Source organism: Odocoileus virginianus, chromosome 15 (genome assembly GCF_023699985.2).
Source record: "Odocoileus virginianus isolate 20LAN1187 ecotype Illinois chromosome 15, Ovbor_1.2, whole genome shotgun sequence".
Lineage (NCBI taxonomy): Eukaryota > Metazoa > Chordata > Mammalia > Artiodactyla > Cervidae > Odocoileus > Odocoileus virginianus.
The window spans coordinates 43,662,666-43,679,126 of record NC_069688.1 but is presented as its reverse complement, the minus strand read 5'-3'; the positions used below and the strand labels follow the sequence as shown (position 1 = coordinate 43,679,126).

The 16,461-nt window shown below is 35.1% G+C and overlaps 1 protein-coding gene across 12 annotated transcripts in view; it reads left to right on the top strand.

Moving 5' to 3' along the window:
• OXR1 (oxidation resistance 1) overlaps positions 1-16,461 on the top strand; it is a 485,242-nt gene that overhangs the window by 454,144 nt on the left and 14,637 nt on the right. The window contains exon 1 of one of the 12 annotated variants that reach the window (XM_020879480.2): positions 8,326-8,495. The exons of 10 other annotated variants lie outside the window; for them this stretch is intronic. In XM_020879480.2, coding sequence (XP_020735139.1) covers positions 8,430-8,495 — 66 coding nt within the window. In that variant the 5' untranslated portion in view covers positions 8,326-8,429. Of the gene's footprint in view, positions 1-8,325; positions 8,496-16,461 lie in introns of those variants that run through there. One more of the 12 variants, XM_020879488.2, reaches the window with a different exon arrangement.

Below are 16,461 nucleotides of genomic sequence, written 5' to 3'. Positions count from 1 at the left end.
TTTAAAACGCACACCTGATTTTGTATGTGTCTCAGTCCGTTCTGCCTAGTATATTCAGCATCAGTGTGTACTGTGACTGGGATACAGTGGAGGAAAAGAGTTAACATATCCTGAGCATTTATTTTGAGTTATTTTAATATTTAGATCGATACTGTTAATCTCCCCACCAGCTTTCACAATAGCCATGAACTGGAAACAACATGAACGCCTGTCTGCAGGTTATTGGATAAAAAAAATTTGGAATATTTATAAAATTCCAAATAATGAAGCAACAAAAAGGTTGTGTTGATACAACAATGTGGATGAGTCTCACAGAATAAAAGACATCAGGCCAGACATGAAAGACTATATATTGTATAATTCCATTTACATAAAATTCAAAAGGGCAAAACTAGTCAAAAGTCCACCAGACTACCTGTTTCTGGGAATTTAGGGGTTGTCTAGGCTCTGGAGGGAACTTTATAGAGTACTGGAGGTGGTCTGTATTTTATTCTGGGTGATGATATACTTGGGTGTTAGCATATGCAAAACAATCCCTGTGTATTTACAATTTAGATTTAGAAGACTTTTAAAATAACCCAGGTGATCAAGGATGTAAACCTATACTAAACCAGTAACAAAGGTAAAGTGGAAAGGGATAAAATGAAGTGTTTTAAAAAGGTATCACCTAGCTAATAAAACAGGATATAGTGACAGATGATGGTGAAGTACTAACTTGGGTGGTAAGGTGGATGGCAGTCTATTCAGTCAAGCCAGAGAATTGACAATTTTCTCTCTTTTGAGATTGAAACGCTTAATTTTGGAAATAATAGATTTTATACTAATTTTTTTGAGTATTAACTATTTTTATTTAAAAGGAACCATCTTAGTTCTTATGGACAACTCTGCAGATTATAATTTCTAAAGAAAAAGTTTTCTCACCTGTTTGCAACTAGAATTGATTCAAATAAAAAGAAGATGATAAATTGATTAAAAGTTAAATTTTAGAAACTTTCTGCTGTGTTGTCTGGAAACATTTTGCTGCACTAATAGAGTGCCACTAGTGACATGTGGCTGTGAAATACTTGAAATGTGGCTAATGCCACTAAGAAACTGAATTTTTAATTGTTTAATTTTGATTAAACATAAAAACCAATACTTGATTCAGTACTGGATGACTTTTAGATATGTTTTGAACAACTTAGATATATGAATCTATTTTTTTCAGCTGTAAATTTCATAAAATCTCAATATGGTCTCATAAATGAGATTAGGTGTTTCCTGTGAAAATCTGGTATCTGCATTGAGATATAGTTAAATATGCTAATTAATGTAAATACAATTTCCCCTCGCTGCTTGTAGCTGTTGAGCAAGGAAATATGACTGGTCCAAATAGAGATAATCTGTAAATATAAAATATATGCTGGTTTTTAAAGATTCAGAACTGAAAGAAAAAAATGTAAGGTATCATTAATTCTTACATTGATTATGTTGAAATGATAATGTTTTGGATATATTGGATTAAGTAAATATATTAAAACTGATTTAACTTTTTTTTAATGTAGCCACTAGAAAATTTATAATTGCATATGTCTTGCATTGTATTTCTCTTGTATGGTATTGGTCTAGTGCCTGATAGCTACTAAGTACATAAAAAGCTGGGTTTTTTTTTTCCCCATCAAAAGTCTGTTCTTTACCTTAGAGTTCACTCGTGGTGGTGTACATTCTATGGGTTTGAGCAAATGTAAGAGAACGTAAAAAATATTTTAAATGTTTAGAGGATTTTTTTAAAAGGGAATTTAAGGTGGATGAACCTCTAGCCTGTTATACAGAGTGAAGTAAGTCAGAGAAAAACAAATGTTATATGTTAACGCATACATATAGATTCTAGAAAAATGGTACTGATGAACCTCCTTGCCTACATGCAGGGCAGGAGTAGAGACTCAGGTGCAGAGAACGGACTTGTAGATACAGCAAGAGAAGGAAAGGGTGGAACAGATGGAGAGAGTAACGTTACAGACATACATTGTCATGTGCAAGTTAGATAGCTAGTGGGAAGCTGCTTTGTAACACAGGGAGTTCAACCTAGTGGTCTCTGACAAATTGTAGGGGCGGGAGGGAAGTTCAGGAGAGAGGGGATATATGTATACTTAGGGCTGATCCACAGTTTTGTATGACAGAAACCAGTCCAACATTGTAAAGCAATTATCCTCTAAATAAAGATAAATTTTAAAAAGGGAATTTGACTAGAGAACATACATACAATAAGAATAACTCAAAATTTCTACCTAGGTGTAGAGAATAGGTGACTTAGAATTTAAGATGAATTTGTTATAAATTTATATCATGCTGACACGAAATTTGTACATTGGGGAACGTTTGCCTATGATAAACTTACCTTCTCTACTTCTTTCCTGTTCTCCCTTCATAGTCCCCCTTCCCTTCCTCCTGCCTACGTAAGAACCATGAGGGCAAGGTTTATGGATTTCATACACTGCTCTATCTGCTGAACTATGAACAGTGCAGTCATATAATTAACCCTTTGTAAATACAGCATTAGTGAATAAATTTGGACATAGATTAAAATAAATAATAAATATAAGTTGTACTTGTTAACAGTTGGTCTAAAATAAGTTGTTATGTCACTTGTAGTAAATATTTTATCATAAAGCCCTAGACTCTTAGAGTTGAAATTAACTGACAGTTCAGCCTCTCTCATTTTACATTTTACATCATTCTTGATTCTACTTTAGCATATTTAGTGATAGGGAGCTTATTACCTCAGAGGGCAGTGCTTTTCAGTTTAGGACAGTTCTGTTAGAAAGTTCTTTCTTTTAGTGAGTTTAAAGAAATATACCTTTGTAAGTTTAATATGTTTATCTTTGTTCTTCCTTCCCGTGCACATTAATAACAACAAAATTGTTCTGTGTAATATGATAATGTTATAATTTATTATCAGATATTAATATTTAAATATTCTTTATTATTTTATCTTTTTAAAATCCTCTACCAAGATTATTTTCACTGGTACTTCTGTTTGACTTTAATAACTCTTCTTTGATCCAACACTGTCTTCATCACTACCCTAAAAGGACCTTAACTGTAGCACCCCAAATTAATAAAATGTGCATCTTTGTTAACAGGAAAAATTTGATAAATTTGAAACAATTTAAGTTCCCAAATGTTCAAGTTAAAAGTCAGTTCTACTGAAGATAGAAAGGGCTGGAATTTGAGAATTAGATATCAAAAAAGGAAGCAAGAAAAGAGAGCAGTATTAGAGATTTGTACAGTGAATTCCAGAAAGAGGTGAGGGCCACAGAAACCTACCTTTACTAGCAAAGAGAAGATTATTAGCAGTAAGAACCTTTATGATACATCAGAACTAAGATTTCTGGATACTTAGAGAAAAAATCTGAGAAATACTGTGTGTGTAACTCAAGATGTGTGTTGGATTGATGTTATTTAATATGTGCACTTTATTCAAATTTAGTCATTAGTATAAATATAGTTAGCATAAAACATCAGCTTACCTCACCATTGTTTCTTTTTTAACCATACTGTCTTGAATATCAAGAATAAATTCTTCTGCTGTGGGTAGTTCAGTAGCCCTACATTGCAGCTGAAGAAGAACAATTTCTACAATTGGTAGAGTTTTCCCTGTTTTTTTTTCCAGTACTCAGTTCCAGAAATCAGTAAAGCGTGTGTACTGAGGAAAGCGTATTATGTGGGCTTTTGCAATTTTGTGAGAAATATTCCTTTTTCATGGGGATCGTTTTTATGAATTTTCATTGAAAACACAGTAATGGCATTTGAATAGTGTGAGGAAGATCCTGAGGTGAAGGTGGGAAAAGATACCTGTTGACCTCCTACTATTTGCTGATGATTGTGCTTTTATTTGATTGATACATAAATACAGAGATTAGCAGTATGGTGAATTTGCATGTACCACTCAGCTCTATCAACTTATCTCATTTATAATCTTTTTCTATAGTTCTTCACATTTCTTCACATGTGATAAAAATGTTTAAAATACACATGAGTGTATTTTTACAATTTGCTGTTTGAGTCGGCATCCCAGCATGTGGCATATAGTTCTCTGACCAGGGATGGAACCTGGGCCCCCTGCATTGGGAGTGCAGAGTTTTAGCCACTAGACCACCACAGAAATCCGAGAGCCTGTTTAATTTTTAAGATTCATGTGAATTTTGCATTTATCTTAATTCATCTGATATACATAAAAAACCTTTTAAAATTCCTGATCATGAAGTAAAAGTGATGCTACAGTAGTGAAGGAAATTATTCTGGTTTACTCTTCACTTCTCACACTTGCCTAAGTATTGACAAAAATATCTTACATTGAGTTTTTGGTTTCTGATATGACCTCTCCATTTTTATGTGCTTGACATTACTCACATTTTCTCAAATGATCCAAGCTTTCATTTAAATGAAAATATAAAGGTGGCACTAGTGGTAAAGAACCTTCTTGCAGAAGAAGAACTTGTCTTGCAGGAGACACAGGAGATGTGGGTTCAATCCCTGGGTTGGGAAGATCCCCTGGAGGAGGGCATGGCAACTCACTCCAGTATTCTTGCCTGGAGAATCCCATGGACAGAGGAGCCTGGTGGGCCATGGTCCATAGGATCACAGAGTCAAACATGATTGATGTAGCTTAGCATGTAGGCATAAATGTAAATTTATTGGCTACTTATTAACTAAACCTGTACAACGGTTTTGTAATTATGCCAAATATTTTAAAATTTGCTTTCTGATGTAATTTTGTAAATCATTTATAGGGTCTTCCCATTTTGACATTAATTTTTAGTATTTAATTGTATAAACACTTTAAAATATTTAACCTAACCTTAGCAATTTAGGCTGTAAAATTTATCATATCTTCAGTGATTTGATTTTCCACCTGGATGTGGTAATTACCATGTGAAATCAGTTCTGTTTTCTTATTTGTCATTAAGTAGAGTTATTGCTATGGTGTTTTATTAGATTTCTCAGAGAAGACTTAACAGTTTCATATTGCTGCAACTTTAAGAGCCAACAGTTTCAGGAGGCTTCCATTTGTTTGGTTAGTGTTTTACTTCTTAAGCTACCAGACAATGAGTATTCTGATGTTCATTTTCTTAAAGACATGGGGTGTGTGTGTGTGTCTGTGTGTGTGTTTAAAGTAGCAAGTAGTGCCGAAATTGAGTCAATATGTGTGTGTTTAAAGTAGCAAGTAGTGCCGAAATTGAGTCAATATGTAAAATAAAGCAAAATTCCTGATCTCTTCTCAGTCTAGTCAGCAAAATCCATACAGAATTGATTTTGTCCAAAATAAAAGTAGTCTCTATATCTGAGTCACTAAATAGAGGTCACATTTTTCAGATAAAAGCAATTAAAAAAGAATATACTTTTATAAAAAAATTGAATCACGTAGGATTACAAATCATAACACCAAAAGAAACTCAGTAAATCTGAAAAATTTTTAAATCAAAAGCATTAAAAACAATTCGACTTTATGAGTTAACACTAATTGTCTTGTGTAATATTTCCATGTTGATTATTTTTTAGACCTCTTTATTGAGGTATGATTGATACATAAAAAACTGTTCATATTTAATATATACAGCTTGAGTTTGGGGACAAATATACATCAATGCAAAATTCAGGGTTAAATTGAAGAAAGTAGGAAAAACCACTGGACCTTTCAGGTATGACCTAAGTCAGATCACTTAACAATTATACAGTGGGAGTAACAAATAGATTCAAAGGATTAGATCTGCTAGACAGAGTTCGTGAAGAACTATAAATGGAGGTTCATAACATTGTACAGGAGATGGTGACCAAAACCATCCCCAAGGAAAAGAAATGCAAGAAGGACAGAAAGGCCTTATAAATAGCTAGGAAAAGAAGTGAAGCGAAAGGAAAAGAATGAAGGGAAAGATATCTGAATGCAGAGTTGGAGAGAATAGCAGGGTGAGAGAAGAAAGCCTTAAGTGAACAATGCAAAGAAATAGAGGAAAACAATAGAATGGGAAAGATCTCTTCAAGAAAATTGGAGATATCAAGGGAACATTTCATGCAAAGATGGGCATAATAAAGGACAGAAATGGCAAGAATCTAACAGAAGCAGAAAAGATGATAAGAGATGGCAAGAACACACAGAAAAACTATACACAAAGGTCTTTATGACCTTGATAACCATTATGGTGTGGTCACTCACCTAGAGCCAGACTTCTGGAGTATGAAGTCAAGTGGGTGTTATGAAGCATTACTATGAACAAAGCTAGTGGAGGTGATAGAATTCTAGCTGAACTATTTCAAGTCTCAAGAGATGAAGCTGTTAAAGTGCTGCACTCATTATGCCAACAGATTTGAAAGACTCAGCAGTGGCCACAAGACTGGAAAAGGTCCATTCATTCCAATCCCAAAGAAAGGCAACACCAGAGAATGTTCAAATTACTGTACAATCGGACTCATTTAACATGCCAACAAGCTTATGTTCAAAATCTTTCAAAATTAAAACACACCTGCTCCTTGGAAAAAAAGTTAAGACAAACCTAGACAGCGTATTAAAAAGCAGAGACATCACTTTGCCAACAAAGGTCTGTCTAGTCATAGATGTATAGCTCTATAGTTTTCCAGTAGTCGTGTATGAATGTGAGAGTTAGACCGTAAAGAAGGCTGAGCGTAGAATTGATGCTTTTGAACTGTGGTGCTGGAGAAGACTCTTGAGAGTCCCTTGGACTGCAAGGAGATCCAACCAGTCCATCCTGAAGGAAATCAGTCCTGAATATTAATTGGAAGGACTGATGTTGCAGCTGAAACTCCAATACTTTGGCCACCCGATGCGAAGAGCTGACTCATTTGAGAAGATCCTGATGCTGGGAAAGACTGAAGGCAGGAGGAGAAGATGAGATGAGATGGTTGGATGGCATCACTGACTTAATGGACATGGGTTTGGGTGGACTCCGGGAGTTGGTGATGGACAGGGAGAACTGGCATGCTGTGGTCCATGGGGTCGCAAAGAGTCAGACGCGACTGAAGGACTGAACTGAACTGATGCATGGTGTGTGTGTGTGTGTGTGTGTATATATTTTTAAATCTCATTTAAACTATGTTTTGGTATGCATATTTTTAGTTATAGAAATTCTGGCTGGGAGTAATGATAGGTTTTCAAAATAGCACCCCACTACCACTTCCATTTAATGTTTGTTTTATGTGTGAGGCAGTGCAGGGATGGGGTTGGTGACCACAGCTCACTGTATATGTAAGAGGACTCTGCGTTGTACAGCTGGTGCAGAGATGGTTATAGTGTGTCTGTGAGGGGTTGTGGCAGAGATCTTAGGGTACGTGTGATGTGGAGCTGGTTGGGGAGGCATAGGAGTGGCTGGTGAGTGGCAGGGTGGATGTTCATCAGAGGTGTACGGTGTCCTATGCATGCACATCCTGGAATGTGGAGAAAGGAGATGTGGGGGTGTGGGTGTGGTACAGTGCATACCCTAGAAAAGTGGACGTGTATATGTGAAGGTGGCATTGTGCATACAGGCTTCGTGTGAACACACAGCAAGGTCAAGGGGGAAGAGCAGGTTTGATTTAAATGGAAGAAATACTCAGTGTATCATTATAATACATTCAGTGTGTTATTTACCTCTAGCTAAAAGTCAGGTAATCTAGATGTTTTTTGTTTATAGTCATAATAATATTTAATCTTAAAAATTGAGTTACATTCAGGATATCCCCTTGTTAGTGAAGTATATACCTAGGCATAATAGATAATAATTACTTTTTCAAGAAACTGTTAGGAAATGCAGTTTAAAAATGGGCTGTGTAATACTCAAAGGAATTTTCAGGTCACACTGAATATTTGTATAGGATTTATTTGTAGTAGATTGGCTTCATTTTTATAGTCACTCTAAAAGTTTGAAGTGTCCTCAAAGGATGTTTTAATGCTTAAAAATACATATAAGATGAAATGTTATAGGATTCTTAGATATAAATAAGGAACAGAATTTTATGACTGTAGAAACAGACAATAAAATGTTAATTGAAATCATTTGTGTACTTTGGAAGGGACTCTGGAAACTGTACTGATTACTTTTTTATGACTGAGGTATTTTTAGTGTATTTCTTAATGTACTGGTGTTTGGAAATACATGCTCTGTATCTTTAAACCTTTGAGTCCTTTCTTTGCACATTTGGGTACAGTGCAACCAAACTTAAACATGGGAAATCCTCTCTCCCCTCCCCAGCTTAACAGTCTCCACTCAGGACTATCTTTGCAATGGATACTACTTAGTGATTAGTTCTCTGTCTTGTCAATCAAATCTTTGTCTCCAGCAAACAGTTTTGTCACTGTAGTGGGGCTCTTGTGCTGGAAATGGATCTTTGACAGAGGAAGAATGCTTTTTAAAACAGTTCTTAGGAGATGATGTAACTTAATTTGTCCTGGAAAGGAAATGTCTCGTCTCTGGTATGGGAAAAAGGGGAGAAGGCATCAACCAATTAATCAAAAATATACTCTGGTAAATCTTAGTCGATGATTTCAATTTCTGTATTTACTAGTCTTTTTATGGTGACATTCTGCAGAATTATGCAATTTTAAAATTTAAGCATAAAGAATACTTAGAGAATTCAAAATTCTATGATTGTAAAAAAGTACCTTCAAGTTATTTCTGCTAATTCTAAATATCTTCAGAAGGAAATAAATAAGGGACTATGATTTTGGTTTGTCAAAGTGTTTTGGTTTTCCTGTTTTGCATCAGCAGGAAGTTATTGAATTTTTATTACTGCCTTAATTTCAAGTTAAGCTTTGTAGGAAAATACTCAGAATTTTGTTTTCCTTAAAAATGAGAGAATTTTTGTTTTGCTTAAAAATAAATTGAGTAGAACGTTCTTAATCAATTTTTATTTTTATTAATTGGATCCCAAACCAAATACATTTATAATTTAGTGTATGAAGACTATTGTTTTAGCCATATGAGAAAAGACCTTTTTTAAGCTATCCAAAAAGTTTCAAGCATTACTGCCTAATACAAAACTTTAAATAATATTCTAACAAAGAAAAATCTTAGTCAACCTTACTATTATAAGACTCCGAGGTATTTTTTGGTATAAGTATTTATGCATTATTTGTTATAAAATGTATTGCCAGTTTTTCTTTCTTTGGTAGTTTAGGATTATATCTTGCTTTATGAATGTTCATTTTATTTGTCCTGTAATTGTAGGTGATTTAAATGAGACTGGATATATACTTAGACCCCAGAGTGACTTTGAAATTTGTCCTCAGCAACTTGCCACTCTGAATTGTGTAAAAATATCAAAATGATTTCTATTAGTGGTGTTTTAATTTGGCTGACAGTACTTTGTTAAACCTTTTTATTTTTAAATTTATGATTTTAATTTTTTGTTTATGAAACATCATCCCAGAGGGTTTAGTCATCTGAAATGATTGGATTTGTTAAAATTCTGATCAGATTATCAGATTAGCCAATTAACACAGCTTTTTTTTAAAAAACCAAGAACAGTGATGTGATTCATATATTTTTATTTCTTTTTTTTCATATATTTTTAATTTGCAGTTTGAATTAACATTTATCATTAGTTTGCTAATACTACATTATAGTTCATTACAAATATAGGCAAAATGTGGACAGTTTGAACTTTCTAGGTCATTATAATGTGCATCAGACATTTATTACAGTCACAGATTTGTTTTCAAACTTATAGCAAGGTGTTATGTGATTTTGTCAGATATGAGAGCATGCTTCTCATTGGTCCTTAGCTCTGCACATAATTAGAGTTTATGTATAATACTTCATTTAACCTTCACACTAAGTTACAAAGTCAGTAATATCACTTGCCATTTTAAAAGTGAGAAAATTCATATGGACTTATTACTGAACTAAGCTGTCCTGGAGAACAGAGACAGCTCAACCCTAGCATATTCATTACTTCTCCAGGATGTCTTTGAGAGTTTTATAAAATGGTACAATACAGTATAATGTGTTTTGGTGTGTAGACAAGCTCAGGTCCTCATTTTCTAACTGTTTTCCTTGCTTTGGAGTAGAAATTCCAGAAGCTGTAGGGTAGGAGAAAGGCTTAAGAAAATTTGCCATTTGCAGCAACATGGATGAATCTAGAGGGAATTATGCTTAAGTGAGAGTTAGAGAAAAATAATACTGTATGTTATCACTTGCATATGGAATCTAAAATGTAAAACAAAGTAGTTAACATGACAAAAAAGAAACCATCTTACAGATGAACAGGGAATATAGCTGATATTTTATAATAATTATAAATGGATTATAATCTATAAAAATTTTTGAATCGCTGTTGTACCCAGTGATTGATAAAGTCAAGCATGCTTCATCATTATGGTTCTCACTTAAGCTAACTGGACAAAGATTTAACTTCACTCTGTATATTTTAGAGCATATTCTTCCTTTTAGTCCCAAAGATGGCTTTTGCCAGTGTCTCTGTCCCCAAGGTGAACTTTTTTGCTCCCTGCCTCTCCAGAAGACTCCAAAATCTGCAAGCTGATCTAACTCTGGCTCCTTTCAAGTTACTGCTTCTGTCCCAAGTCTTCCAGAGTATGTGTGCTCTTTTAAGACTGAAGTCTTCTTTTTCCTGCAACTCTCTGGGTCTCCTGAAAGGACACCCCACTGGCCTTCAAAGTTAAACATTCTGGGGGCTCGTTTTTTCTAGCAGAGGACGGCCAGGTTTGGGAACCTTGTGTGGGATTCAGACTCCTTTGGAGAGAATTCCCTGGTGGCTCAGACGGTAAAGCGTCTACCTGCGATGCGGGAGACACAGGTTCAATCCCTGGGTCAGGAAGATCCCCTGGAGAAGGAAATGGCAACCCACTCCAGTACGCTTGCCTAGAAAATTCCATGGATGGAGGAGCCTGGTGGACTATAGTCCATGGGGTCGCAAAGAGTCGGACACGAGTGAGCGACTTCACTCACTCACTCACTCTCACTCTGCAGTTATAGTTAGCCTTCTGTTTCTGGTTCGCCATACCAAAGGTATGGTCTGGACTGTACCATGACTGCACCCTTCCTGCCCATCTTCATTATATCTTCAGTTGTTAAAGATCTTTCCTGGTAGGTTCCAGTCGGCCTCACTGATAGTTGTTCAGTGAATAATTCTGATTTTGCTGTGCTTGTGTGCTCAGCATCTTTCTACTCAGCCATCTTGCTGTCTTATTTTTAATGGCTGTTGCATAGTTTATTCTGATGTATAACATAAATTTAATAATTTACTTAAAGCTGTGTATATATTTGATATACCCATATACTCTGCCTTTTTTCTGTTTGTCAATAAGTTGTAATTGACATGAAGATTTATAAGCTCATTTTATAAGGGTGTAAGCTTAATCACATTAAAGTCACAAAATATTAAATATTTTTTATATTTGTTTAATATTTAAAATATTAAACATCACTTTTCTCTATCAGTTCTTCACTGCTAAGTCACTTCAGTCGTGTCTGACTCTGTGTGATCCCATAGACGGCAGCCCACCAGGCTCCCCCGTCCCTGGGATTCTCCAGGCAAGAACACTGGAGTGGGTTGCCATTTCCTTCTCCAGTGCGTGAAAGTGAAAAGTGAAAGTGAAGTCACTCAGTCATGTCCGACTCTTAGCGACCCCATGGACCGCAGCCTACCAGGCTCCTCCGTCCATGGGATTTTCCAGGCCAGAGTACTGGAGTGGGGTGCCATTGCCTTCTCCGAATTCTTCACTAGATTTTGTCATATTTCCCTTTTTTTATTGTTTCCTAGGCCCTCATATATGACAAGATGAATTTATTTTTTTATATTTTAGACTTTTATGTTTGAAAACACATGATGAATTATTTACATCTGTGTAGAAATTAGCTCACAGCTAGAATTTTAAGAAAAATCAGTTTAAATGTAAAGCTGTTTCCAGTGACCTTAGCTGAAGATAATGATTGTAATACTGATAAAAAAAATTATTTATACTAACACTATACACTTACCGTGAGTTTTTTTAAATTTAATCCTCAAACTGCTGAATATTTTTACTTTCACCTTCATTTTATGAAACAGAGACATATGATAGTCATATTGCAACCAGAAGTCAGCGCTATGGTTTGAATCCAGCCATTCTGTTCTGACTCTAGGCTGTGCCCTCAAATTCTTTGCTATCCTTGCTCTCAAAATTGTCAGAATATAACTAGGAGAAGGGGGTTAACATTCATTTTGTACATTTATTGTATCAGTTTCTACTTTATATATACCTTATACATACTGCTATTTATTCCTCATAAAGTGCCTAAAGTATGATTATCATTTTCATTAGAAAAACCAGAAATAGATTAAGTTTGATTGATCAAGTTCACCCAACTAATATAGTCAGCCTTCCTTATCTGCCACTTCTGCCTTCTATGGTTATGCATTTGCAGATTCAGCCAACCACAGATCAGCAGTATTTAGGAAAAAATTCCAGAAAGTTCCAAAAAGCAAAACTTGAATTTGCCACATGCTGGCAACTATTTCCATTGCATTTATATTGCATTTACAACTATTTACATAGCATTTACGTTGTATTAGGTATTGTAAGTAATACACTGGAGAAGGAAATGGCAATCCACTGCAGTTTTCTTGCCTGGAGAACCCTTGGAGAGAAGAGCCTGGCGGGCTACAGTCCATGGGGTCGCAACAAGTCGGAAATGACTGAAGCGACATAGCATAGCACAGCACAGGTAATATATAGTTGATTTAAAGTATATGAGAGAGGTGTGCGTAGATATATGCAAATACTTTGTTATTTTCTGTAAGGGACCTGAGCATCCATCAATTTTGGTTTCAGTGACAGTTTCTGGAACCGATCCCTTAGGCATATGTAGGAATGACTGTTAAACAGAATCAAAATTACAACAGGAGTTTTACAGCTAAGCCCAGGATGCTTTCTGCTATACTGTGTTTCCTACCTATAGTACATATTCATGGGAAGTTTATCAAGTGTTTATATATGCCTTACTGTATAAACCACCTGCTCTCAGGTTACAACATAATTGAAAAAAGGACATATACAGATACATTCAGTGTAGAATATTTTTCTTTATTTGACTTTAGTAGTTGAAAAGCATATTTATTAGTATATAAGTTGTGAGACCTAATGATAAAATGAGTCTCTCTGATCCCACTCACTCACTCACTATCCAACTTAAGAACTAGAAGTTACCAATGAAAGAGTATCCTGTGTCTTCTTTCTCTTTCTCATCTCATGTCACCTCCAGATTGGTAGCTACCTCCCTGAATTTTGTTACCATTTCCCTGCTTTTCTTTAATTATTAGATTTTTTTTTTTTGGAGCTGTCAAAAGTTTATAGAAAACTTGAATGAAAAATACGGAGAGTTCCCATATACCCCCTTTCTCTCCAAACACAGTACCCCTATTATTTACATCTTGTATTAACATGGTACATGTTGTATTGTATAAGCTAATATTATTATACATTATTACTCAAAGTCTGTAGTTCGCTTTGGGGTTCATTCTTTGTGTTACACATTCTATGGAATGATTTGTATCTGCCATTATAGGACAATACAGTGTAGTTTTCATTGCCTTCAAAATGCCCTGTGCTCTTGTCTGTTCATTTCTCCTTTGCTCCGCCTGAAGACGAGGGAACCATTGATGTTTTTACTCTTTCTATAGTTTCGCCTTTTCCAGAGTATCATGTAGTTGGAATCATACCATATGTAGCCTCTTGGTATTAGCTTCTTTCAGTTAGTAAGATGAATTTAAGGCTCCTCCCTGTCTTTTCATGGCTTGATAGCTCATTTCTTTTTAGTGCTGACTTTTAATATTGGGCTTCCCTGGTGGATCAGCTGGTAAAGAATCAGCCTGCAGTGTGGGAGACCTGGGTTCTATCCCTGGGTTGGAAAGAACCCTTAGAGAAGGGAAAGGCTACCCACTCCAGTATTCTGGCCTAGAGAATTCCATGGACTATATGGGCCATGGTATCGCAAAGAGTCGGACATGACTGAGTGACTTTCACTTTAATATTCCATTGTCTTAACATACCATAGTTTGTTAATCTATTCACCTACTGAAGGACATTTTGGTCACTTCCAAGTTTTGACACTTAAAGAAAAGATTGCTATAAACATTTGTGTGCAGATATTATGTGGACATAAATTTTCAGCTTATTTAGGTAAATACCAGGGAGTGTGATTGCTGATTATGTAATAAGTGTATTTTTAGTTTTGTAAGAAACTGCCAAATGCTTTTCCAAAGCAACTGTACTATTTTTTTCCTTTACCAACAGTAAATGAGGGTTCCTACTGCTCCACATCATCACCAGCATTTAATGTTATCAATGCTTTCATCCTGAAGATGTATATAGTAGTATACCATTGTTTCTTTAATGTGCATTTCCCAGATGACATATAACATAGTGCATCTTTTCATAGTCTTGTTTGTCTGCTCAGGTGTTTAGTTCATTTTTTTTTTCTTGTTATTTTTGAGAGTTCTTCAAATATTTTGGATAACATTTATCAGATATAAATCTTGCAGAGATTTTCTCCCAGTCTGTGGATTATTTTTTATTTCTCTGAACAGTGTCTGTCACAAACCAGTTGTTTTTAGTTATAATGAAATCCAGCTTGCTTTTGGTGTTATGTCTAAAAAGTCATCTTCAAACCCAAAGGTACTTAGATATTTTTCTGTGTTATCTTCTAGTTATTTTATAGTTTTGCATTTTACATTTGGGTTTAAGATTCGTTTTCAGTTAAGTTTTGTGAAAAAGTATGAAGACTTTGTCCAGTTTAACTTTTTTGCAAGTGGATGTCCAGTCATTCCAGCACTCTTTGGTAAAGACCATTCTTCATTGTGTTATCTTTGCGTCTTTGTCAAAAATCAGTTGACTGTACTTGTCTATATCTAGGGTCTGTATCTTCCATTCCATTGATCTGTTCTTTTACCAATATCCAGTCTTGATTATAGTAAGTCTTGAAGTTGAGTAGTGTCAGTCCTTCAGTATTCTTCTTTTCCTTCATTATTGTGTTGGCGTTGGGATCTTTCTACATAAACCTTAAATAGTCAGTTGCCTATATCCACAGAGTGACTCAGTAGGATTTTTATTGGAATTGTGTTGTCTATAAACCAAGTTGGGAAGAACTAATATTTTTTCTGTACTAAAATAAATAGTATTATTTTACATTTCAGATTCCCGTTACTCATTGCTGATATATAGAGAAGCAGCTTACTTTTGTGTATTAACCTTATATCCAGCTAACCTGCTACAATTGCTTATTAATTCCATTGGTTTTTGTTGATTTTTTTAGAATTTTCTTTATAGATAATCATGTCGTGTGCTTAGAGTTTAATTCCATTCTTCCCACCTGTATACCTTTTATTTCCTTTTCTTGTTTTACTATGTTAGCTAGGTCTTCCTAGAATATTGAATAAAAATTGAAAAGTATTTTAATTGTAGGATTTTTCTTATTAGATGTTCTTAATCAAGTTTCAGGGGTTACTCTCTATTTCTCGGTTGCTGAGAGTTTTTATAATGAGTGTGAGATTTTGACTAATGCTTTTTCTGCATCTATTTATGTGTAATGGAATATATCAGTTGATTTTCATATATTGAAATATCTTGTTTATCCCTTGCATGTGTGCTGTGCTAGGTCACTTCAGTCATGTCTGACTCTTTGCAACCCTCTGGACCATAGCCCACCAGGCTCCTCTGTCTATGGGATTCTCCAGGCAAGAATACTGGAGTGGGTTGCCATGTCCTCCTCCATGGGATCTTCCCAACCCAGGGATTGAACCCATGACTCTTAAGCCTTCTGCATTGGTAGGCAGGTACTTTACCACTGGTACCACCTGGGAAACCCCTATCCCTTACATACCTGGAATTAAATCCCACTCGGTCACTGCATATAAATCTTTTTTTATATGTTATTAGATTCATTTGTTGAGGGATTTTTGCATGTGTGTTCATCAGAGATAGTGATCTGTAATTTGTCTTTCTTAGTATGTCTTTACTTTTTATTAGGATAATGCTGCCTTCATAAAATGAGTTGGGAAGTATTTTCTCTGCTTTTATTTTTTGGAAGAGATTGTAGAGAATTGCTATAATTTATTCCTGAAAGGTTTGATTGAATTCAGTAGTGAATCTGTCTAGATTCACTGAAGGTGCTGCAAAGCTATAGATCATACCACTTTGGGTTTCTTTGTAAGTACAAAATCAGCTGTGATAGGGTTTGCATTTTTCCTTTGCAGACATCAGTATCATTATATTGGCCAGAACGAAAAATCTGTTAATTTTTCCTTTTTTCTATTATCTTGTCTGTCATGGCTTTCAACAAGTTTGCATAACTTTTGATAGAGTTACCTTAATGTTTACTGGTAGCTAATTCATTTTAGTTGGCTAGAACTAGGTATGGTAATTTATGTTTTGCAAGACTATTAATTATTAATTATTTAATAGATATAGAGCTACTCCAGAGGATCTGTTTCTTC